A 25,669-nucleotide genomic window follows, 5' to 3' on the forward strand; every position below is an offset into this window, starting at 1 on the left:
CAAAAAAAAAAAAAAAAAGGGAAGCAGAAATGAAAAAATAAGAACTGAGTCCTTGAGATCTTCTTGGAGCATCTAGATCTAGCTATGCCTAAGGTCACATCCTGAACTTATTACGTAAACCACTGAATTCTGTTTTGCTTAGGGCAGATTGAATTACATTTGTCACTTATGTCACTGTGACAAATGTTCCCCATCGCCACTCTCCAGAAGCCTGCGTGCATTCCCAGAGACTAAAATGGGCATTATCATACCCCCTGCCAACTGCCATCGCAGGCATCCCTCACAGCGTCAGAGCTTCCGGACTTCTACAAAGCACCTTCATGTTCTCCAGTCCATTCAGTCATCACCAGAGACATGAGCTGCAGGTATAACTCTTCTCCCCTTCCCCACCCCCCTTTTTTTGGCTACATCGTGCAGCATGCAGGATCTTAGTTCCCTGATCAGGGATCGAACCCATGTCTCCAGCATCAGGACTATGGAATCTTAACCACTGGACGACCAGAGAGGTCCCACCATTCCCACTTTCTTTGCCATACTAAGCTTTTTGAGAGCTGGGAAGGAAACTGAATCCTGCTCTCACGATGAGAAGAATGAGGCTCAGAAAGAAGAGGCAGCCTACATACAACCAGAACTAATAACAAAACTACAGAGGGCTTCCCACATAGGTCAGTTGGTAAAGAATCCACCTGCAATGCAGGAGACCCCAGTTCAATTTCTGGGTGGGGAAGATTCCCCTGGAAAAAGGATGGGCTACCCACTTCAGTATTCTTGGGCTTCCCTGGTGGCTCAGACGATAAAGAATCTGCCTGCAATGTGGGAAACCTGGGTTCGATCCCTGGGTTAGAAAGATCCCCTGGAGAAGGGAAAGGCTAACCACTCCAGTATTCTGGCCTGGAGAATTCCATGGACTGTATAGTCCTTGGGGTCTCAAAGAGTCGGACACAACTGAGTGACTTTCACTTTCACGGAGGGCTTGGAAATTTTTCAAAAGGGCAAAGAGCAACATTACTCAGGCTTTAATGTTGATGCCTGAACCCCAGATTTGAGAATCTGGTTTTAATCCTTGTCCATAAAGATAACCTCATCAGATTCACATCCTTCCATTAGAATAATAATAGGGACCATTTATTGAGACCCCCCCCACCCTCGCCCCAGTCAGTCAGCTAAGCATTCATTCATTTTCTTATAGGATCCCTATTCGAGGCAGATGCTGCGATTAGGTCCATTTCACAGCTGAGGAAAGTGAGGCTTAAGCAGGTGAAGTAGCTTGCCCCAAATGACTCAGTCAAAAAGCAGAGCTGAAAAAAAAAAAAGCAGAGCTGAGCCCCAACAACAAAGGCTGGGGCTGGGCAGAGGCATCAGCGAGAGTGACCTATGCCAAGACTCGACTTATGGGGTCCATCGCCCCATCTTCTGCTCACTGCTGGAAGGTTGCCTCCTTCCGCTCTGACATCCACTTCCTTCAGTGTTTCTAGAATCCAGCTTAAAAAAAAATCTCTCCTGAGCAAACCCTCATCAATTAACTGAGATCCTTCTGTCAACAGCACTATCTCCTCATAACCAACTGGTCCTCTCTCCTTTTTTTTTTTTTTTTGGCTGCAGGCACGTTCCCTGATCAGGGATTGAGTCTGCGCCTTTTTCAGTGGAAGGCAGAAGGCAGATTCTTAGCCAATGGACCACCAGAGAAGTCCTAGTCTTCTTTCCTGCATTAACACACCTCTAGGTCAATAACTCAAGCTGGATCATCTGCACACCCCCTGGTCAGCTGCCTGCATCCTCCACACGGCCACCAGAGTCAGCTTTGATAGAACTTAGATCACATCACTTCACACTCACCAGGATGGTTAGCATCAAAAAGACAATAACAAGAGTGGGCAAGGAAGGCAAAGAAATTAGAACCTTTGTATGTTACTAATGGGAATTTAAAACGGCACAGCTGAAAAAAAAAAAAAAGGGTGCAGCTACTTTAGAAAACAGTCTGGCAGTTCCTCTGGAGATTAAATGTAGTTACCTCATGACCCAACAATTCCCCTCCTACGGATCTACCCTGAAGAAGTGAAAATGTCTGTTCACACTAACATTTGTACATGAATAGTCATAGTATCATTATTCACAAAAGCCAAGAAGCAGAAACAACCAAAATGTCTATCAACTGACTTATGGGTAAACAAAATGTGGTCTATTCATATAATGGGATGCTATTCATCCATAAAAAGAAATACTGAGACATGTTACTACACGGATGAACCTCAGAAACATGAGGCCAAATCAAAGAAGCCACATACAAAGGACCACATATTATGATTCCACTTATACGAAATGTCCAGAAGAGACAAACCCACAGAAGCAAAAAAGTGGATTAGTGGTTGTCAGGGGATGGAGGAAGAGGGGAATTGGGAGGTACAGAGTTTACTTTGGGGGTGATGAAAATGTTCTGGAATTAGTGGTTAACGATTACATAACACTGTAAATATATGAAGAACCACTGTGGAAATCCCTGGCTGTCCAGCAGTTAGCACTTAGCGCTTTCACGGCTGCAGCCAGGGTTCAATCCCTGGTCAGGGAACAAGATCCCACAAGCCCTGGGATGCAGCCAAAAAAAAAAGAGAGAGAGAACCACTGAACTGCACGCTTTAAAATGGTTAAATGGTGAATTTTATGGTATATGAAATTTCTCAATTTTAAAAATGTTTTTAATTCCCCCTCCCAAGAAAATAATCAGATCACAATGCTACTCCCTCACCACACTTTAAAATCCCCCAAGGGCCTCCCGATTATACCAGGAGACAAACCCAGGTTCCCCACCAGGGCCTAGAGGGCCCGCTGTGGGCCTGGCCCTGAGGCCTTTCCCACCTCTCCTCACTCCTCCCATTCTTCCCCCGCCTTCTGCCCTTGTTTATCCCTCCATCTAGAATGTTCTTCCCCACAGTTAGTTTCTCATCAGTCAGGTCTCTGTCCAAATGTCCTCATCGCCTCCACCCAGAGGCCCTCCCTGAATACCTCCATCTAAAATAAACATAGCTCCAACAACCTCCATCCCATTACGCTGCTTTATTTCTTCATAGCCCCATCACCTTCTGAAAAGATATAAATTTTTAAAAATGGTTTACTTCTTCTTTGCCTGTCACTCCAACCAAGAGGACAGGGCTCTTGTCTGTCCTATTCACAGCTCTGAATTCGCCTACCATGTACGAGTTACTTGAGAAACACTTCTGGAAAGAATGGATGTATCGAAAAACTTCCTGTAAAATGTGAAAGGCCACCCACTACCTGGTCAAGAGTCCGGGACACTCAGTGATCAGCCGAGTTCTACAGGTGTCCAGGGCCAAGCCCCGCCCTAGACCTGTCTGGAACCCAGAGGAAGTAGGAAAGAGTAATCCCTCCCCCTTGGAAGTTCTCAAAGTCTTTCAGGGGTCACACAGCACCCAATGTTTACCCAGCAACCCACAAACACCAGGAGAGATCTAAGATTGCCTTGCTGACACTCAAGCTGGAGGCTGGGGTCCAAACCGGCCTCATAAAACTGCACTGGTAAACACCCTCTAATACAGCTTCTTACGGCTCTGCAATCCAACCTGTTCTCCAGAGTGAGACGGTTGCAGCTCACACCTGCTCCTGCCTCCTCCCATGAGGACTTTCTTTTCAGAGGCAGTTAAATATCCAAATGGGCAGGTGGTACCAGCCTTGCTCCCCGGGCCCCCCATCCCCAACTGCAGCATCTCCGCCATACATGCAAACAGCAACTTACCCACTAGGAGTTTGACATCTCGGACTGTGAAATCAGGGTCAGGCATCCTGGAAAAAGAGGAACGCAGACATTTGGTGGGAAGCCAGAAACAATAGGGTTAGATCTCACAATGGGGGCAGGGGGAGGCCATTTTTCTAAGAGAGTTCTCTAGGTCTCCGGCTGAGAACCCACAATGAGATAACTCAGCAAAAGGGTAGTGATGAGTTGGTGCCTGGAGGGAGGGCCACCCCGGAACAAGTGAGCAGTTTTCTCAACTCAACAGGCAAATCAAACCCCACTCTCCCCAACACCGAAATTCAACACTGCTACAGAGAAGAGGATGGGACTCACTGTCCCCCCACCCACTTTTCCCGGGAAGACTGAGTGTGCTGTCAAGGTAAGCACCAGAGTTGGGCATTCAAACCTCTGCTTTCTTTTAGAGTGGCTAGCTCTCTCTGTGGCTCCACTTTTAGAAAATACTTTCCATAAGGTGTTGTATGGAAGGTGGGAGGAACCTCTTTAAGTTTAGAGGGAAAAAAAAAAACCACATCACATCGATTGCAAGGATTTGGTGACCCTGGCTACTGTGGCAGTGATGATGTTCACTATTGTCAGTGATGCCAAAGGTTTCATTTCTATTCATAGGAATGAGACTCGAGCAAATCTGGCAGTATTTGCTTGTGGAAGGAGGCAGGCTGTGACGAGGACACCCTCAACCTCCTCCAACCCCTGCCCCAGGGGCAGAAACCTGTTCTTCCAGGCTTCCTCCAGGATCTCTCCCCCACCTGGAGCTCTGACAGATTTCCAAAGAGAATGTAAACCAAACAAGTCACTGTGGGGAGGCAGGTGCTGGGGCACCAGCGGAAAGAGGAGACAGGACCTAGTGTTCTGACATCCCCTCCAAGGACTTCCCCAGTGGTCCGGTGGCTAGGATACCACACTTCCACTGCAGGGGGCACAGGTTTGATCCCCGGTCGGGGAACTAAGAAACTGTATGCCAGAGGCAGGGCCAAAAAGAAAAAAAGGAACATGCCCTCCAAAGAAAAGGACCAGTTTCCCATACAGTGGGAGTCTGAGTAGAAACAGGCATGTAGGCATTCTGCCTCTCTGCCCAAAGGCTGGCTAATCCCTTCTCAGCTTAGGCACTGCTTCAGTTTCCCTTTAGGAAGTAACTGCGTGTAAGTGGGATGGATCAGGAAGGAAAGTCCACACCGTTGACCTCTCCATCCAAATTCTCTGAAATTCCAGACCCATCGTTGGAGATATTTTCCCCCCTCTTTCAGGTGTTGAACAAGGAGGTGCAACCCCCAAATAACAAAGAAAAATCCTGCTCAGTGACGAAAGGTAGGGGAAAGAGTAGAAGAAATGCATCCCAACCTATAAACTGTGTGAGGGAAGGAGACAGGGGAAGAAGCAATTCATTTCAGCAACTTACTTAATTCCCAGGCCATCCTTTTCTCGAAATACCAGGGGAACTCTGAGAGCTTCTCTCTGCACATACTCATAGTTGAAATCTGTTTGGAGACGGGAATTAAATCAGGTTGGTTAAGTCACGAAGGAGGAAATGAACCATGATCCATCAGTTAGGGGAAGAACATTGATGGAGGAAGGGGCAGGGGTTATATGAGATGCAGGCACCAGCTCAAAGAACAAGAGATCCCTAGAAAATGACAAGGAAATGGATGAGGCAAAGCCCAAGAGAAGCTATGCCAACTCTTGGCTCCTCTGCCTACTCAGTCATTCCCTGCATGCCCCACGGGTCAGAACTTGTCAACGAACAGCCCAAGGGCTGCGAGGGTTGGGGAAGGAAACTCAGGAAAGAGCCCCAAACAGAAAGAGCCCCAGCTCTCACTGCGAAAGAAGGACGGATGGAGAAAACGCATCCCAGGCTGAACTCTGAAAGTAAAGGAACTGCAGAACTGAATAATGCCACCTGGGAGGATCTGAAGCCCCATAGAGGAGGCTGGGAGGAGGGTTCTCATTGTAGCTGAGCATCAGGGAAGATCTTATTGTAATATCCTGCGTAGTGAAGGGGAGGGGGGGGAAAGCCGGTTTCCCTGGAAACTGTGTATTTGGTGCCAAAATAACTAGGGAACTGGGCACAGCTTTGTTGTCTTAATAGTGAAATTCTGTTGCAGCCATCACAACACTTGCTTCAGCTGGATAACCCAGAAGGATGCTGCCCAGGTGAAGGCTGTATGAAGGGGACAGAGTGAGGCCCAAAGAAAATTCACCACTTAGTTTTCTGTCTGATGGATGCTTGTCTAGTGGAGACCCCAACATCCTTACAGAATGCCCCAGAGAATGAAGGAAGCCTTAGTTTCCATCCTCCTGAGTTCCAAAAGTAGGGGAGCTCACTCAACCTTATCCCTAAATGTGGAGATGAGGGAGGCGGAGACAAATACTCACACCCCCCAACCCCTCAGGTAACTAAAGCAATTCACAAAGACACAAGCCCGCCCTGGCCGGTCAGAAGGGAGACAGATGGGATCTCAGGGCACTGAAACCCCTGCCCCAGAGAAACAGTTCACTAGGACAGCTTAGGGGGTTGCAGGGGCGGTGAGGCCAAGGCAACTCTGCTCAGAGGAGAGAGAACAAAACCAGAGCTGAGGAAAGCCCTGACCTTAGCAGCTCAGATCCCCAGGGGCTCCTAGTGAATGGGGATTCCTAAGGATTTAAAGGCAGAGAAGTTTAAGAAGCTTCTATTTTGAATCCAGGCTAAGGGCTCCTTCTGTTTCTCAGCTCCTCCCTCGAGTTTTGGGGCAAGATCTGAATTAACAACCAACAACCCTAGAGTCCTCTTCTTTGAAAGGAGCCTGGACAGTAGATTTAAGGAATCACCCTTTCTGGAAACCTCCCCCCACTACCACCTTCCTCCCCAATACACACACACCCAAAGTCCAGCCCCAGGGTCAGCTTCAACTTCCTCAAATGAGCCTGAGAAAACATGAGATCCTGGGCAGAGAATTCCTCACCAGTGACCAGGAAGAGTTGCATACTGTTTTCTCCTAAAATATGCCAAACGACTCAAGAAAAATGGGGAAGGAGAGGAATTAAAATCCCATTTGTGCTAAGGAAATTTAAATGTAGTTGGGACTAGACCCCTGAACTATCCAGCCTCTGCGTGCAGTGCTCTTTAAGACCTGGCAGGCTGGAAGAAATTTCTTCCTCCTTTCCCCTACAACTACCCCCTACCACCCCAACCCAGGCACTCCAGGAAGCAATGGACACAAAAGAGAAACTTCAAAAATGCAGAGCCAGGCCCTGTCTCTCCTAGGGGCTAACCCCACAGCCCCAGTCACTCAACCAGAACCTGGAGGCGGGGGGGAGGCTCTTCCCCTGTTATCAGCTCACTGAGGGACTGGAGGGTTTTCCAAGGGGGATGGGGGATCAACAAAATAGAAACGTTAATATAAAGGGAAACCCAAATAACTGAGAGGCAAAAATGAACTTAAATCACAGAAGGGCAGAGAGAGACAAGTAAGCAGGCAGAAACAAATCCAAAACCCCAATCCCATGGGCCCAACCAGGGGCCTTGCAGGCCTTAGACCCAAGTCAGAGCATCACTTAAAGGTCTGGAAGACACCCCCCAGACACCTTGCCAGTACCAGGGTCAGGCTGAAAGTCAGGCCCCAAAGGTCTCAGGTTGGGGTGACATTGCCAACCCCCATCCCCAGGCTTCTCCAACTTCTCTAAACTGGCAGGGCTCACAAGAGGGACAGAGCTCTCAAGGCCTCAGACTTGGGAAGAGACCCTGTTTCCCAGGAGGGTTCCCCAAGTCTTCACCTCCAACTGCCAGGAGGAAGCCTGAAGCCGGAGGGGGGATAACCCCTTTACCGGCAGTCCCCACTTCAAAGCGTCAGGGCTGCAGGACTAGAGGCCTCGGGCTTCACTGGGGGCCAGTCAACAACTCCGGGCTCACCCACCCTGCTCCCGTCTGGCAAAGCCCACGAGGTGATGGGGTGCAGTAGACCCCAGGCCTGAGAAGATGTCACTAAGTGACCCGGGCCGTCCCCAGCTCCAGATCCCAACTGGCAGGGTCCGAAATGGCACGGGGTTAGGGAGGCTTCAGGCCTGGGGGGCCCTCACCCCAATGGCCCTGGGGTGACCCTGGCCCGCTGAAGCCCGTCAGCCGCACTAAGTGCAGCGCAAGGAGCTGGGCCGGCTCCGGGAGGGGTAGAACGCGGCGCACCCGCCCTCCCTCGGTCCACCCGTCGGTCCCCAGGTCCCTCAGTCCGCCGGGCCCCTGGCTCTGCCCACCCTGGGGCTGGTGGTGGGCGCGGGCCGGGCCTAGGCCCACGGCCGGCCCCGGCTCCCGCCTGCCCTCCTCCCTCGCCACCCCACCCCACCCCCCCCAGTGCTCGGCCTCGTTTCGTCACCGGATCCCCTGGAATGGGGGACGCGGGCGCGAAATACGAACCCAGCCACCGGCAGCTCCCTCCCCACGTGCGCTCGGGCCTCGCCGCGGAGGACAGCCCGAGGAGGGGGCGCCTCACCTTTGCCCTCCATGGCGTGCACGAAATCCCCCTGGTACAGCTGGCTGCGCAGCTTTTCCTCCAGGCTGAAGCCGCGGGCGCTGACGATCTCCTCCACGTCCGACAAGTCCTCGTTCTCGTCGTATCTCTGGCGGTCAATCGGGCGCTGCGGGGACCCAAACCGGAGAGCCCGGGACATTATTGGGGGAACTGGGGGTCGCCTCTCACCCTGGGCCCAGCTCGAACAGGTGCAGGAGCCTCGTGCCCCCCTGCACCCCACCTTTGGGACCGGAGCAACTTTGCGCAGAAGCCAAAGATGCTGAAAATCGGGATAAGGAGAGGGACCCGCACCCCCCAGGGTCAGGCTGCGCCCTATACAGGGCACTCCCCTCCTGCATCTTTGGAGGCCGTGGAAGGGATTTCTGGGGGACTCTCCCCTTGCTTCCAGCCCCCCACCCCCGAGAGGTGTTGAGTTTTGCCCACTCGACCGGGAGCCTGGTTATGTAACCCGCGAGGGGGGCTCCGCGCACGGGCTGGCGGGGCATTTGTAGGCCCCGGGAGGAGCCGCCGCAGCGCCCGGCTCGGCGGTAACAGCAGCCCTGGCGGCCGCGGCGGCAGAGCCGGGAAGCCGGAACCGGGGGCCGGCGGCATTTCTAAGCCTGGAGCCGCCCCCCGAGCTACCGGGTAAGCTGGAAAGCTGAAATGGAAGGGCTGAGACCCCAGCCGCCCCCGCCGACCGACCGCTAGTGCGAGAAGAAGAGGTGGAGAGGGGGGGTTCGCCGCTTGGGAGGGGGAGAGGCAGACGGCCCGCCACAAAGCTCCCATCGGAGACCCCAAAACGCACCAGCAGCTGCCTCATCTCCCCACAAGCGCGCGCGCACACTCACTTCTTTAGGAGAATCCCCCACCACTCCCCGCATCCCCTGCCTCCTCCCTCCACCGCCGAGCGCCCGGCCCCGCAGCCCCCCAGATTCCGGGCGAACCCCGAGCCCGCTGAGCACCCCCCCTCCACGCCTTTCCCCGCTACCACCTCCCCACATAAGTGTCTGAGACTCAGTCTCACAAGGGACTGGAGGAGTAAGCTGCTTGCTTCCTTTTGCATGCAATTTATTATATTTTTTTCCGGTCCTCTTGCAAAATACAGAAAAGGAAAGAAAAGGCAGCAAGAAACAACGACCAAAAAAAAATAGATCTATCATAAACCAGATACAGATTTGGAAAAAAAAAAAAAAAAGCTACACACCAATCTTCTTCCAGAGTCTTTCTCTGCCTCCATTTTTTTAGGAGAGTTCACCAATTAATTGTCAACACTCCTGCCCCCTGCATTTTGGCGGAGGGGGGAAGGAGGGAAGACCAAAGAAAACAAACCAGAAAACAAATAAATAAAGCAAGCCAGAGCCGAGATCTACAAAGTTTTGCACCAACACTTAAGCAGATCCGTTTGCAAAGTCCTAGGAAACCATTTTCAGCAGTTGTGGGGGGGGAGGCGTCGACGTCATAATCCCCGGAACGTAAACATTGTTGCCGATCGCGCTCGGAGCCCGCGGCCGGGCTAGTAGCGGGAGGGGGCACTCGGCCCGGGATGGGGGCGGGAGGGGGCGGCGGCCCGAGGAGGTGTGGGGCGGGGAGGGCGCCCGGGAGGCACCGGGCGCCGTTAGCGCCCTGGCATCGCTGTTTTGTTGTTGGGTCACGAGTGCGCCTCTGCACGCAGGCGCCGCCGCCGCCCGGGAGTTGTGTGCAGAGCTGACTTTTGGAAGGGCTGAGTTGCAGGCGGCGGGCGCATCCCGGAGATGGCGGGGCAGGGAGGAAGGGAAGGAGGGAGGGGGTGGGGAGGGAGGTGCAGATTTGCACGGCTGGCCTCAGCGGGAGGCGCGGAAATGCAAGCCGAGCCTGCTGGAGTGAAAGCCCCCGGGGCCTGGCACCCCCGAAAACGACCTCCCACCTTAATCCCTGCCCCCATCGCCCATGGCCCCCATGGGCGACCCCTCTTCTTCCTCTTCCTTCATTTACCCCACCTCGTTACCTACGTGGCTGACCCAAATTCAAAGCATTTTGTGTGTATATATATATATTTTTTCTTTTCTGCTATGTCTTTTTTTTTTGGGGGGGGGGGGGTGGAGAAATCCTCTCTAGAGCCGTAAGCGGATCGGCCACACGGAGGAAACATTTGGGGGCTCAGGAAGAAATTAGCGCAGCTCCATACCTGTACGGACTACATAACTCTTAAACTACTGGACTCAAAGGATCCACATACACACAGGTAACAGGAAATACAGCCAGACCAAAGCCTTTTCAGACCCGAGCAGACCGGAAGACGTTGCCTTTCATTCATTCATTCTGCCCGCGTCTGTGGAGTCCTTTACTAGGCGAGAAGCCCTAGAAGAGAAGTTGGACATTTTTTAAAGGTCCCTGCGCTCTCCAAGAAGAGGAAATAGATGCTCAGGAGTGAACTACCGAGAGAATCGGATCTGGCGCCTCCTAACGCAGCTGGCAAAAATGCGAAGGGTAAGCCCTTATTGGCGGGTTACAGGAGAAATGTCGGTGGAAAGGTGCAAGGCGCTGGGATGGGGCCCAGGGAACTTTGGGTGCACCTTGATTAATCCTACAGTGCTTCTTGGCGGCGGTATGGCCACCCTCTGTATATAAATATGGAGTGTCATTAGATCTGGGTATACTTACCTGTCGACATACCTAGTTCACTGTGCCCACCTCCCAAAACTAGAATGGTAAAGGTGTTGTCCTGTAAGTTCATCATGAACAACAGTCTGGTCGACTTTGATTGTGAGAAAAAACTGGCCCTGAACATTCTTCCAGCCCAACTAGGCCCGATCTTGAAGGTAAAGATCGTGATGAGATAACAAGGCACCAGGGCTACAAGAAAGGAGCCTTATACCTGCTCATAGGTGGCTTTGCAAAAAGAAAAACTTCCCATACTTTTTTATTTTTACTTCTTTCCTGAATCCTGTGGGATAGTTGGAGCAGATCATTTTGCAGATAGGAAACTGAGGCTCAGAGAAGTTTTGAATCTGGTTGATTGCTCTACCCTCATATCCTCCTCATGTCAACACAGTGATCAGACAGATAAGTGGAGAGGAAGTGGCTTCCCCATCAGCGATCAGATGTGAACCATCAGCTCAGTGTTGGTCACCCTATGAGACAGCTCCCCCCTCACTCACCTTGAAGTTTCCTTTCCTATCTTTCTGTATCTTTTTCCACCCACCCTCCAAAGACTACTCTTTGAAGTTTGTTTTAATCCAAGTCCACTTAACTGGCAAACATCACAATTTTTTCCAAACTGAAATCGCCCACCTTGTCTTAATGGGGGTGGGAAGGTTTTTGCCTTTAGCCTGTGTCTATTTTATTTGCTTCTTTCACTCAAGAACCCTTTAAGGTAAATAGTTTTGCAAATAAGGAAAGTGCGATTCAGAAAGGGGAAACCAATCCCCCAAGATCACACAGCTTATAAATGGGATTCCTGGGGCTCAAACTGGAGCCTGCCTCTGCCATCACATCCACTTTTGGATACTGACCCTCTTAACTGCTCCCACATAATGAGATGAGGAAGTGAAGTGAAGTCACTCAGTCGCGTCCAACTCTTTGCCACCCCATGGACTGTAGCCCGCCAGGCTCCTCCATCCATGGGGATTTTTCAGGCAAGAATACTGGAGTGGGTTTGCCACTTCCATCTCCAGTGGGATCTTCCCTGACCATGCAGTGGGCTGGAAGGTCATGAGTTAAGTGCAGTAAAGCAAAAAGTGTGAAGCAAATCACTTAGTCTTAATTCTCCTTTCCTCACGAAGACCTTTCTGTCTCCCCATGTGGTCGGTCTCATGGTATCCCAAAAAGCTGGTGTCAAGACCCGATGGCAGACACCTTAGTGTAAAAACAGTTAAGTCCATATATCACCCGGTTGGGGAGTTCCTGGCCTGTCGGAGTGGGAAGGGGTTGAGTAGTCACCTAATTTAATCCCGTCCCTTTACAAACTGCCAGGAAACCACAGACCAGAGAAAAGAATGGGCCAGCCAGGGGTTTGTTCCCCTTTGACGCCCCCAGAGTGCCTACCCTGCCGCCTGGTCCTAAGTGGTCACTCCATAAATGTTGGGCCCTTGATGGATCACCTTCCTTAGCAATATTTGCATTTTCCCTTTATCAGTAATTGGCAGATGAAAGGCTTTGTCCTCCTGTTGAAAGAATTCCAGGCATTTGGTCAAAGTGGGGGGAGGAGGTTATGTTGGGCCAAAGGGGGAAGGGCCAAGACCCTTGAGCTCCTTCCCTGGCTAATTGTCCCAGAGGAGTGGACTGTAGGTAAGAGAGGGAAGGGAAGCTTAAGGTGATTCCCCAGGAGAGGGTTTTTGTTTTGTTTTGTTTTGTTTTGTTTTTATCTTGCAGGAAAAAAAAGACCAGGCCAGTTGTATTTGAAACAAAGTAATAATGACTTTTGGACCTTCTTGCTCATTCTTACAAAAGGCCCAGTCAGATCCTGGCTGTGTTGGCCCCATTCATTCATTTCTTCATTCATCATAGGTTGATTGAGCAGCTCCGTGCTCTAAAGACTTCAAGGATGGAAAAATCAGCTCCGATTGTACCCTCTTCCTCCAGACTGGGCAAGGGGTGGGCTGCCAGCTTCCCAAACAAGTCAGGAAGGACTGATATTGGATGGAACCCCCAGAATCTAGGATTTTTCACACTGTTAGAAACTGAAGCTGTCATATTCATGTATCATTATAATAACTCCTGATTTTTGAGAGCTTACTCTGTCTTTGAGCAAAGGCTCTCACGTTTTGCTATCTCTTGGAATCCTCATCAAAGTTCTCTGAGAGAGGGTCTGTAATTGCCCACTACAGCTGAGGCTCAAAGAGAGGTCAAGTCACTTGCCCACAATTTAGGGCTGCGAAATAGCAAAGACAGGTTTTGAATCCTGGGCTGGTAGGAAGCCAGAGCCCAGAGGCTTCCATCTAGTCATTCCTGCAGGGCGGCCCCATAGAACAAAAAGATGGAAATGTTCTATGTCTGTGCTAACAGAGGAGCCTCTAGCCACATGTGGCTGTTGAGCACTGTCCAAGAACTATTTAATCAGTTCCCCAAATTTCAGAATGAAATGTGAATAGTGGGATTAAGGAACTAAATGCTGAATTTTATTTAATTTTAATTAAATTTAAATAACTATATATAGTATCTCTCTTACTGGACCTTAGAGTACAACCTTAGAGTACAATCCAGAATTTGTCTTGCGGGGAGGAGGTCAGGAATATCTACAAAGGTTTTCTAGAAGGAGCCATCTGTGCAACATGAATAGAGTGTTAGTGCTTAAACCACCCACTCTGTGTGCCCGCTAAGAGCATGGCACCTTAGGCACCTGGGGATGCCAGCAAGATATAAAATTGTCCCACCTGCCCAGATCTGACGAATAAACTTCTCAGGTACAGATGACTGGTGACAGAGCAGGAAGCCTTAGAAGTGGATGACTACTTCCTGATATATATCTGATAGTCAGACTCAAACAAAAAGATGCAATGCATTGTAGCCCTGTTTGTAATAGGAAAAGATTAAAAATGATCTGAAAGTTGGGGAACTGATTAAATTATTCTTGGACAGTTTGTATGCCCAAGGAAATGCTATCAAGTCATTAAAAAGAACAAGGTAGCTATATATATATCTATATATATATGCATACATATATATTATGTATATAGGGCTTCCCTGGCTCAGTGATAAAGAATGCAAGAGATGTGCGTTCAATCCCTGGGTCGGGAAGATCCCCTGGAGAAGGAAATGACAACCAACTTCAGTATTTTTGCCTGGGAAATCTCATGGCCAGAGGAGCCTAGCGGGCTACAGTCCATGGGGTCCCAAAAAGAGCTGGATACGATTTAGCAACCAAACAATAACAAACTCTGTATATACTGATGTAAAATGATTTCATGATATCCTTACATTAAAACAAAACAAGGTGTAGAATAATACCAAACTGTGATGACCACTTATGTAAACCAGAAAGAATATATCTATATCTACATTTTTTTATATGCACGAAATTTTCTTTGGAAAGAAATACAACTTTTAAATGGGGAAAAGAACTGGAAAAGACAAAAATACTTTTTCTTTGGTACAGTGTAAAATCTTATAAGTGTAACGCTTATAAGCGTTCATGTTGCCTGATTTTGAACCTTATAGATTTCATTTTATATGTTGTGTTATCTTTTGAATTTTATACTATGCATAGTGTAAAATTGTATGTATTACCTACTCAAAATTGAATTTCACTTTATTTGTGATTTTTGAGCCTATGAGTTTCAAAATCAGGCAAATCTAAACCAAATGAATATTATTTAGTTATACATTCCTAAGTGGTAAAGCATAAGTAAAAGCAAAGGAGTGATTAACAGAAAATGCAGGAAGAAACTCGCTATGGGCTAGGGAATGTGAACAGTGAAAGGTAATAGTGATTTTCTGTTTCTTAATCTAGGTGGAGGACACCTGATAAATTCTACTGTATTTATGAAATGTTCCACTTTCTAAAAATTGTTTTAAAATTGCTTTCTTTCTCTCCCACTCCTAGTTTCTCCTCTCCACACTCCCACCCCCAGAAAACTTAGTAAGTCCCTTGGGTATCCTCCCAGAAATGGTTTATGCTGTTACAAAACCTCTACGTATATTTTCTTTTATTATTGTGTCACACAAATATACACACTGTCCTTACCCTTCCTTTTTCATTTAATATAATCTTGGAGTTCTTTCCATATACCATCTGTAGAACTGCCTCATTCTAAAATATTATTTAAGGATGAGATAAATCTGAATCATATGATACAGAAAAATTCAAGATTGGTTAAGAAACATAATAAGTCACAGAATAACCTGTAATGATCCCATTTATGTTAAAACAAACTGTAATGTATAGACATGCAAAAGAGAGAAACAAAGAAAGAAAAAGGCTTGAATAGAACAACAAACCATTCATTGTTTGATCACTTTTGAGGAGAGGACAAAGTTTTTAGGGGGTTATATAGAGTCTACACTTAATTATTTGCATTTTTTAAAACCATTGTGCCCTGTTAAATTTATCAGATATTTCAAACATAAAGGCATAGAAAATAAAATATAAATAAATATAGGAAGAACTTGTGTATCTAGCATCTCCATTTGCCAAACCTTAGAGTTTTGTCATATTTGGGGTCACTTTTGCAATTTAATAAGTACTCTGGGACAACAGACCACACTATTTCAGTTAAAGTGATTGTAGTTCCCAGAGACTTGTGTTTGTTTGGGGTTTTATTTGGCTCCTCAGTCCCTGTGGATTGCAATATCTGAGTAAGAAAAACCATGGCCAGATTACACATGGCCTGAGTGTCAGGCTTTGATCCTTTGAGGAAGACAGGTTTGTGCCTAGAGTTCTACATATTATAATATCTCTTCCTTTCTGAAGATTGGAAGGAAACTTGGAAATAACAGGTGAGTTAATCAAGGGGTTAACTCCAGGAAGAGAGTCATAAAAGTTCAAAGATACTTTCAAAACTTGCATCTTTGGATTTATGGACAAGCATGTTAACCAATGGAAATCAAAATTCTGGCATTACTTCATCATGCTAAATTGTCATTGGCTGCCAATCTCTGAGGGCTGGACCGCCGGGCTGGCAGTTAACCCTTTCAGGGACGATCATGCCCTTTACATTCATTTTATTTTGAAAGATGAAGCAAGGACAGATGAAAAGCTTAGAAAGGTCCCCAGGCCTTCAAGCTCCATCTTTGGTTCTCACCCCAGAAGAAAGAGTTTCACCCTGCAGAGGAACACCCGGGGGCAAATTTTCTGGAGAAAAGTTTTGAACTTTTAAAGTGTGGAATCAGCTGACCTTGCTTAGTAAGAGGAGAGGGGAAAAGAGAGGAGTTTGATTCACTTTTTGTGCTGTCAGAACAGAGACCAGAGTTGGAGAGATTCCATTAATCTTACAGAGCAATCAGTCATTGAGAGGATTGAATTGCATTTCCTGCCCAAAGATGTAGAGACAGATGACCTTTGCAGCAGCTCTCAGACCCCCAGTTCACAGCTGGAGAGAGGATGTGTCAGCATTTACTTAGGGTCTCACCCTGCCCTTTGTTCAAAATTCAAATTCTTTTTGTGTTCAAGCTGCTGCGTGGTTTTTTGTAGTTGTTGATGCTGCTGATTTTTTTTTTTAACCTCCCACGTCTTGTAACTTATGAGAAACAAACTCTGGCTGATGATAATAACTGGAGGTGCCCCAGAGAGGGAACCAGAACAGATGAGGGGGAATTTTAAGAGAGACCATTGGGCCTTTTGGTTTTCATTTACTGCCCCTTCCTGGGCTCCTTGAATGCTGCAGGCTGAACTGGATGGAGCCAGAAATCCAGCAAAACTAATAATAATGCTTCATGTTTACATGGCTCTATTACCAAAAAACAGCTTTTACATGCGTTACCTCATGTAGGAGGGAAAAAAAAACAACAACAAACAACTTCTAGAATGGAAGCATTTACATAAAGGAACATTCTAAATTCCCAAATGTCATGAGCTACATGACTTGGACCAAGGACCCAAACTGAGCCTCAGTTATCCCATCTGTAAATGGGGGTGAGGGGGACTCATGATACCAAACGTTGAAGAGTTCATATGATGATTGAATGAGCCAGTGTTCTGGAACAGAGTGGTCAGTAAACGGTGTGTCTTCATTAAAATAAAGGCAACCACCTGGACTTCATAACCCTAACTAGTTGTGGAATCAAGAAATTTAGTTTGGGGACTTCCCTAGTGGTCCAGTGGCTAAGACTCTCTGCTACCAATGTAGGGGGCCAGGATTCCATCCCTGGTCAGGGAACTAGACCTTGCACGCTACAACTGAAAGGACTCCACAGGCCCCAGTGAAGATCCTGTGTGCCGCAACTAAGACCCAATGAAGCCAAATAAAGATTTTTTTAGAAAAGAAGAAATTTAGTTTTCCCCCAGGAGGAAGGCAGCCTGAGATGAAGGCATCAGCCCTGGTTTTCTCTCCAACATTCTTTCTGTCCCCAATAGGTCTTCTTCAAAGTCTGAACACACCAAACTACTTTGAATTCTTTGAATAAACCTGCTTTCTCTCCTCCAGACCTTTGCATATTCCGGTCCCCCTACTCAGAACACTCTCTCCTGGCAGCACTCCTCCTCTTATTTGTAACATAATAGTTCTTATTTATTCTCCTGGAATCAGACTGGATGGCTTCTCTTCCCTCATTCATTGACGTATCTTAAAGGTAGCACAGTGCCAGCACCTACTCTAAAATAGTGTTTAATGGAAGTCTGGCATCCCTTACATGCCTCTCCAAATCCCCAAATTCCTCCTCTTCCAGAAAGCTAGGAATGAAAGTGCTAAGATCTTCTCTTTTCCTAGCGATCCATAGTATACCACTCTTCACAGATAGAATCAGTGGCTTTTTAACTCTCCTTGAAGTGGCATTCAGTAATTCACCAGTTCTTCACTGAGTGCCTCCTAGATTCGTCCAGAGTGGACTTTATAGGAAACACTCCTCCTCACCCAGCAACACCCATTCATTGCTCCTGTGCTGTGCTCAGTCTCCTCCAGCTGGATTGTGGCCCTGCCAGGCTCCTCTGTCCCTGGAATTTTCCAGAGAATACTGGAGCGGGTTGCCATTTCCTACTTCAGGGACTCTTCCCCACCCAGGGATTTTGAACCCTCGTCTCTTAAGTCTTCTGCATTGGCAAACACGTTATTTACCACTACCGCCACCAGGGAAGTCGTGTTCATGGCTGAAAGCAGGTCTTTCATGCCAGTGACGTTAGTTAGGATGGTCTGAAACAAGACCATTGGCTCTTAGCCTCAACCTGAAGAGAGAAATCTCGCCAGTTGCAAACTGAGAGCAGGTGAGTTGGCCCAGTTTACCTTAACACAAACCCTTTCTCATCCAGAACACTTCTCACAATTATAATATACTGCTCATGCATTAATGGTCTACTGTCTGTCTCTTAACGAGTCTCTTAATGAGAACCTTCTGTAATAGCACAGGGAACTCTACTCAGTACTCTGTGATGACCTAAATGGAAAGGAAATCCAAAAAAGTATGGATATATGTATATGTATGGGCTTCCCTGGTGCCTCAATGGTAAAGAGTCAGCCTGCCAATGCCGCAGACATGGGTTCAATCCCTGGGTCAGGAAGATCCCCTGGAGAAGAAGAAGGCAACCCATTCCAGTATTCTTGCCTGGAGAATCCCATGGACAGAGGAACCTGGTGGGCTACAGTCTATAGGGTTGCAAAGAGTAGGACGTGACTAAAGCGACTGAGCACCCACGCATATGTGTATATATAGAACTGATTCACTTTGCTGTGTAGCAGAAACTAACTATACTCTAATAAAAAAATAAAGAAATGCAAATAATGTCTGTCTAGTGGAACCCGAAGGTTATGGGTTTATGACCCTGTTGTACAGTCATCAGTTTTTTATCTAATTTAGCAGTCTAATAAACTAATAAATTTGATAACCCACCCCCACCCCCAAAAAAGAAGGAAGTCGCTGAGACTGACCTTGGTCTTACTCGCTGCTTATCCTCAGCCCTCATGGCTTGGCTCATAAAATATACCCACCAAACGTTTGTTGAATGAATGAATGAATTCTGCAAATTCCACAATATGTCTGTTTTCAGCTTGAGCAACTAAACCTTAAGGTGTACCTCTTTGGAGAAAATGCAAGGGCTCTAAGAGACCCTTTTGAAGTGTAACAAACAAGGCTGTGGCCTGGGGGAGACAGTGCTCTGTATGCTTTTCTAGCTCCAAAGCCCACGCTCCCTTCTGTATTCCAGACTGCCTCCCAGGCTCAGGGTTCATGACATCTGCTGGGCAGAGACTGAGTCACAGGGCCACCTAGAGATAGAGGACTAGCTAGAACAACACCCGGCCCCTGAGGCCTGCAAACAGGTATTCCGCCCCAGGCCCCAGACCCTCACCGTCTATCTGGAAGGCCCCTCAAGCTAATAATGCTGGGAGAGGAGGCCTATTTGCATGTGAGTGTGGCTTAGGGAGGGTGTGGTAGCACTCTGTCATTAGCCACTTTCTAGATCTCTTGATGGCCTGGAGGCTGGAGACCTGGGGCAAAAGGGGGCAGGGCACAGAACCAGTTGTGGGGGCAGGTCTGATGGGTCTTTGGGTCACCAACAGCTCCCCAAAGAGCTAGGCAGCCTGGGTCTTCTGCTCCTGATTTCTAAAATTGATTTGTCAGGCTGAGCCTTGACTTCAGTCTCAGCATCAGCAGCTCCCATAAGCAATCACGTCTGCCCTGGGCAAGGCATAGACACTTGAGTACTGACTGCTTTGTGAGTCCTCCACTCACCTGGCCCAACTTATTGACCTGCCAGACCTTAAACTCTTGGAAGAAAGTTTGATGCTCCTGGGACCTCCCTGATGGTCAGTGGCTAAGACTCCATGCTCCCAATGCAGGGGGCCTGGGTTTGAGATTCGCACACTGTCACTAAACAGTTTCACATGCCACCAGGAAAATCCCTCATGAAGCAAAAGAAGAAGAGGAAGAAGAAAGTTTGATGCTCCTTTTGTCTCCAACCCTACACACTCGGTAGGTACACAGTAAAAAGTACAGGATGGGTTCCTATGTTTTTCCAGAATTCTGACTTAACCTATGAGCTGTGTGCCTTTGGGGAAAGTGACTTCACCTCTCTGAATCTCATTATGACTTGTACAATGGGAAAAATAATAGATCGTTGAGGGTATGAGATGAGATCATGGAAATACCCTCATAACACTCTGTATTTCATTATTCTGCTTCCATATGCTCTGTAGCACTGATCACTTTTATCACATAGTTTATTTCTTTATTTTGTTTCATTTTTTTCTCCTCCCTCTAGGATGTAAATTCTGCAAGGCAAGGGTTTTATTGTTTCATTTGCCTCTGTACTCCCAGCCCTGCAAATAGAGCTTGGCCTGTTGTAAGTTCTCAGTATTTGTTGAATAAATGAATAGAGGGATATAAAGTGATTAGTTGTCAATAAATGCCCTATAGTGGTATCAATCATTAATTATCATTGTGATTAAGAACTCAGTCTCTGGAATCTAGTTGAAAGCAGTGTAGTTGGAACAGGGGAAGTTTTAACATCACAGTAGGAGGTTAGGTGCTCTGGCTGAGAAATCCTGTCCACACCATTTACTAAATGTGTGACCTGAAACAAGTGATTTCACCTTCTTAAGTTCAGTTTCCTCATCTGTAAAATAGAGGCAATACTACTACCTCCCTTGTATGCTGTGAGGATAGGATAAGATGGTAAATGCAAAGCACTTAGTGCGTGGTACATAGTAAGTGCTCGATAAACAATGGTCATCAGGGACTTACCTAGTGGTATAGTGGTTAAGAAGTTGCCTGCCAATGCAGGGAACATGGGTTTGATCCCTGGGGAAGATTCTGCATGCATCAGGGCGACTAAGCCCAAGAGCCGCAACTGCTGAGCCTAAGTGCACCCTAGAGCCTGTGCTCAGCAATAAGAGAAACCACGATAATGAGAAGCCCAAGTACCACAACCAAGAGCAGTCCCTACCCTCCACAACTAGAGAAAGCGCACACACAGCAACAAAGACCCAGCACAGCCAAAAAAAAAAAAAAAGTCATCATTACTCATTATAGTAACATTCAGACTGGAAATGACTTCTGAGCCAATTGAATAGTTCTAAGTACTTAGCTCCGAAGCACTTAAAACAGGTAAGGGTCCAGAAAGCTCAGTTAATGTTTATTAGACTTTAGTTGCTCAAGGAATGGGATTTTGCCTAGTGTACCCTGATATTGGCCCCCGGTAGATGGCAAATAATGTTAAAACATGCTGAAAATTTTACACACTGAGCTCCAACATGAGTGAGAACAAAGAATATCTATTAGAATAATAATCAGAACTTACCTGGTGGTCCAGTGGCTAAGACTCAGCGCTGCCAATGCAGGGAGCCCAGGTTCAATCCCTGCTTAGAGAACTAGATCCCACATGCCACAGCTAAAGATCTTGAGTGCTGCAACCAAGACCCAGCGCAGCCAAATGAGTACATAAATATTCAAGAAAGAAAAAACAGTAATATCAATTGCTTAGTGTGTGCCGGGTATGGTGTTGGGTGCTAGAGCTAGAGTAGTGAGCTGAAATAAACATGGTGGTCATGACTTTCAGACTAGTGAAACTTAGCAAAAGGGAGATTGTACCAACAGTTGCACAGACAGAGGGAACATCACAACTGCTAAGTGGGTCACAGCAGAGAAGTATATGAGGCTTGAGCTGTATAATATGGGTGGGGGGAGGAGGGGGTTGACCTAGCTTGGGGTTGAGAAGGAAGTTAGGGAGCTGGTCCAAGGAAGTGAGGCACAGAACTGAGCTCTGAGGCAAGAGTTAGGCTGAGTGTGGGGGAAGTGTTCTCAGCAGAGAAAAATAGCAGATGCGAAGTCCTCGTGATGGGGGAGTACATATGGGAAAGGAACTGAAAAAAGGCCCGTATGACCCAAATGTAATGAGCTGAGGATGAGGGTTAGGGATGAAATAAACTGGAAAAATAAGTAGGCACTTCAAGAACTAATTGAGGAGCTTTCCTGGTGGTCCAGTGGCTAAGACACTGAGCTCCCATTGCACGGGGCCCGGGTTTGATCCCTGGTAAGGAAACTAAAATATCACATGCCTCAACTAAGACTCAGCACAGCCAAATAAATAAAAATCTTTGGGGAAAAAAAAAAAAAAGAACTAACTGGGCAATATCTGACAAAACTGAAGGAGTGGGTAGCCTATGATCCTGCAGTTCTGTGCTAGGAACATTCTAGAGAAACAGACACAAGTGCACCAGGAAGTATGACCAAGGATGGTAACCTCAGCCGAATTGTATGCAATCTCGGAAAACTTGGAACAACTCATGTTCATAGACAGGGGAGTGGACACATTGCAGGTATGTCTTTCTTGGGTTCCTCAATAAACAGAGTCTGAATCAAAAGTCTGCAGGACTACTTTGTTGGGGAGTGCATTCCCAAGGAGAAAGACTGCAGAAAAGTGGGAGTGAGGCAGGGAAAGAGTCAAGTGAGGGTACCAAGGAGAGGCCATAGTTACCATGGCAACTCAGGACAGTTCTAGGGAGAGGAAGAAGGCAGAGGAATTATCTTCTAGCTCCTGATCAAAGGTTTGCCCCACTGGGGTGTAAACACCCTCCTTCTTCAGTATTACCCATGTGTGAGTACCTAGGTGGTCCTCAATATCACACAGGAAAGCCCCAGATAGAGGCTGTTTGTCCAGAGCCCACACAAAATCAGTCAGTGTGGTAATCAATGGTTAGGATGAAAAAAGTAGCGAAAGGAAATCACCCAAGATGGGAGGTTAAGGGCTCTGAAGAAGCCTGTGGCCTGCACCTTATAAGCTGGAATCTATGCAGCAGTGAAAAAAAATGGCCTTGAGCGTTCCTCGTGTCTACAAGATGACTCTGACCAGAAAATATTGAATCACATGACAAGTTGCAGAAGTAGGCACAGGCTAAAGTTCTGAACTTTGTATAAATTTCAGAAATGGGCCAAAGTAAACAATATATAGAAAAGCAATGGAACACATAGAGGATAAAGGCCAAACTGAGGAAAGGAGTTACTTCTGGGGAAGGAGGAGGAGGAGACTGGGCTGAATGAGAATTTCAAAGAGAAATGCTGGTAATGTTAGGGTTCTTTTTGTTGGTATTGTTTTTTTTTTTCTTTCTCTCCTTTGTTAATGGTACACTTCACAGATATGCATGTTGTGTCATCCCTGTGTAGGGGCCACGCCAATCTTTGTATTGTTCCAACTGTAGTAGACTGCACAGTTTTTTAAAAAGAATTTATTTATTTGGCTGTGCTGATTCTTACTTGCAGCACCTGGGATCTAATTCCCTGACTAGGAATCGAACCCAGGCCCTCTACGTAGGGAGTCTTGACCACCGAACCACCAGGCAAGTCCCATATTAACTATTTCTTACCAAAATAATTGGTTCGTTATAAAAGCTATCTTTGTATATTATAAATGTTCTAGATTAACCAATCATTAAATGTAAGATCCCAATAAAAGATGAGGAGAAAATAGTGACTTAGTTTTAATAAAATTTTATTTATTTGTCTGTGCCAGATCTTATTTGCAGCATGTGGGATCTTTAATTGCAGCATGGGGGATCTAGTCCCCTGACCAAGGACTGAACTCAGGCCCCCTTCATTAGGAGCTTGGCGTCTTAGCCACTGAACCACCACGGAAGTCCCAATATTGATGTCTGAAATTATAATCTAAAAAGAAGAGAAGAATGTCAATGAGGGGGGCATAAATGTGAATGTACTTAATGCCACAGAACTGTATGCTTTATTTATTTATTTTTTTTATTAGTTGGAGGAGAACTGTATGCTTTAAAATGATTAAAATGGTAAATTTTATATATGTTTAACCCCTATTTTAAAAAAAAATAAAAGGGAAGGAAGGAGGGATGGAAAGTGGCAGATCAGGCAAAGCCTTGCGATTATGGTGAGGATTTGAATCTTTAACAATTTCTACCCATTGTCTGAACTTTTATAAGAATAGATTTATATAGTAGTCCATGCAAGGAGTTATACCAAGGAAGGAGACCAAATCCTTCACTGATAACTGGAAAAGTCAGGCCAAATAGGAGGGTGGGTCACCTGTCAGGGGCCTCCAGCTCACTGCCAGCAGCACCAGAGTTAGGACCCAGCTGCTGCCCTCTTGCTCAGGGTCTGAATGAAGGAACAACTTCCAGTAGAGGATCAGCAATAATCAGACAAGAGGCAATGACTGAGCACATCGTACAGGCAAAGTCCTTCCTGGGTGCCCAGGAGATGGACAGGCAAGTGAGTGACGGGTCCACCTGACCTTCAGAAAGCTAGTTCCCAGGTGAGACGATAAGACTGGTAAAGGTACCCACAAGTACAAGGTGATAAGGGGGCCCCTTTGCACTCTGAACACACCCACATAATAGCCTTATCTTTCCATGTTAGAGTTATTTATTTATAGGCATTTTAGCAGGAAGACTGGGGGCTCCTTGAGGGCATTCATTGATACAGGCACTTATTGAACTACTGTGTACACAGGCACTGATTTGGGGCAGTTGGTATATAGTAGATGTTTGATAAATGTACATTGCCTTGCATTCCATCATCACTCAAATGCTTCTTTTTTTTTTTTCTTTGCTGCACAGATGTGGGATCTTAGTTCACAAATCAGGAATTGAACCCCACAGCCCCTGCAGTGGAAGGCAAAATCTTCAACACTGGACAACCAGAGAAGGCTCTCAGATTTGTTTTAAAAAACTTTTTGCTAGTTGCTGTTACAGAATGGCTTTAAAAGCAGAGACATCAGGGAGCAGTTTACTGCAGACCTCTCAGCAGGCAATGGTAGCCTGGCTAAGATGGAAGAGGCGATGCTGGCCACAAGAGCTGAGATTTTAAGAAAATGTGGGTTTCCTAATGGATTAGATGTAGTAGGAAAAGGTCACAGTGAGGGGAAGCAAGGACCCAGGGGTGACTCCTAGGGTGAGCAGCACCCCAATTTCCCCTTCTCTAGGGCCTCTGGAGAGAACCACAGAACCGCATTGCACTTGACAGTCTGTTCCTGGGATGCTGGGCATTTTTATGTGATTAGGCTGGAATAGTTCTCTGGGAAATAAATGCCCTCAGTCTAAAAGGCTTTTACAAGCCAAGGCAGGGGATTAAAGGCGGCCAGGCTGAGGAGAAATTCCAAGGTCAGGAGACAGCTGGGCATGGAGACTTTTAATCTAAACCTTAAACGTTTTTATTTTTCACTCCCTGAACCCAGGGTGTCACTTTAAATACGTGTTTGGCAACATCGGCTGTTCTATTTTTCTTTTTAATTATACAAAAAGAGATCCTGGAAACAGCTCAGCCCCCAGGCTGGGGGAGGCGAGGAAAGTCTGGCAACAGTTGGAGGAGGCAGACACCAGCTAAAAATTGAGTGGATCGAAGTCCCTTTGAAGGCGAATGGAGACTCTACCCTGAACTCGGTGGGGGGAGCCCTGACTCAGGGTTTCTAAAAGGAGACTGACAGTCACCAGCTTAGCATGGAGAGATGACAGATGGACAAATCTGCAAGATAAAAATATCACTAACACTAGCATGGCTCTCGTACCTTGAGTGTCTTCCCAGACCTCTGTCCTCCTCCTTCCTTTCATCCTCTGAGCAGAAAACACTTAACTAGACAATTCATTCACATTTACAGGCTACTCCCTACTATATGCTGGACCCCGGGTTCAACTGTTTGTATGTGTTATCTTGGGATTTTTTTTTAATATATATTTGTTTGTTTGCTCCAGGTCTTAGTTGCAGCACATGGGATCTTCCATCTTCATTGTGGCATGTGCAAACTTTTTCTTTTTTAAGATTTTTGTTGTGGACCATTTGTTTTGTCTTTATTGAATTTGTTACAATATTGCTTCTTTGTTTTTTTTTTTAATGTTTCTTTCCTTTT

At 46.8% G+C, this 25,669-nt stretch overlaps 1 protein-coding gene and 1 long non-coding RNA gene across 10 annotated transcripts in view; one reads left to right on the forward strand and one right to left on the reverse strand.

Moving 5' to 3' along the window:
* Nucleotides 1-10,200, reverse strand: part of KDM2B (lysine demethylase 2B) — a 115,113-nt gene extending 104,913 nt beyond the window's left edge. For 2 of the 9 annotated variants that reach the window (XM_043441237.1, XM_043441227.1), the window contains exons 1-4: nucleotides 9,446-9,767; nucleotides 8,224-8,368; nucleotides 5,163-5,241; nucleotides 3,749-3,795 (exon numbers count right to left, since the gene is read on the reverse strand). In XM_043441237.1, the coding sequence (XP_043297172.1) occupies nucleotides 3,749-3,795; nucleotides 5,163-5,241; nucleotides 8,224-8,368; nucleotides 9,446-9,478 (304 nt within the window). In that variant the 5' untranslated portion in view covers nucleotides 9,479-9,767. The other 7 variants (XM_043441250.1, XM_043441245.1, XM_043441253.1 and 4 more) reach the window with 6 other exon arrangements.
* On the forward strand, nucleotides 10,200-25,304 carry LOC122423867. The gene is made up of 2 exons (XR_006264234.1): nucleotides 10,200-10,707; nucleotides 24,384-25,304. It is a non-coding gene; the product is annotated as an uncharacterized LOC122423867 (long non-coding RNA).
* The last annotated feature ends 365 nt before the right edge of the window (nucleotides 25,305-25,669 follow it).

Source organism: Cervus canadensis, chromosome 1 (genome assembly GCF_019320065.1).
Source record: "Cervus canadensis isolate Bull #8, Minnesota chromosome 1, ASM1932006v1, whole genome shotgun sequence".
In the NCBI taxonomy this organism is placed as follows: Eukaryota; Metazoa; Chordata; class Mammalia; order Artiodactyla; family Cervidae; genus Cervus; species Cervus canadensis.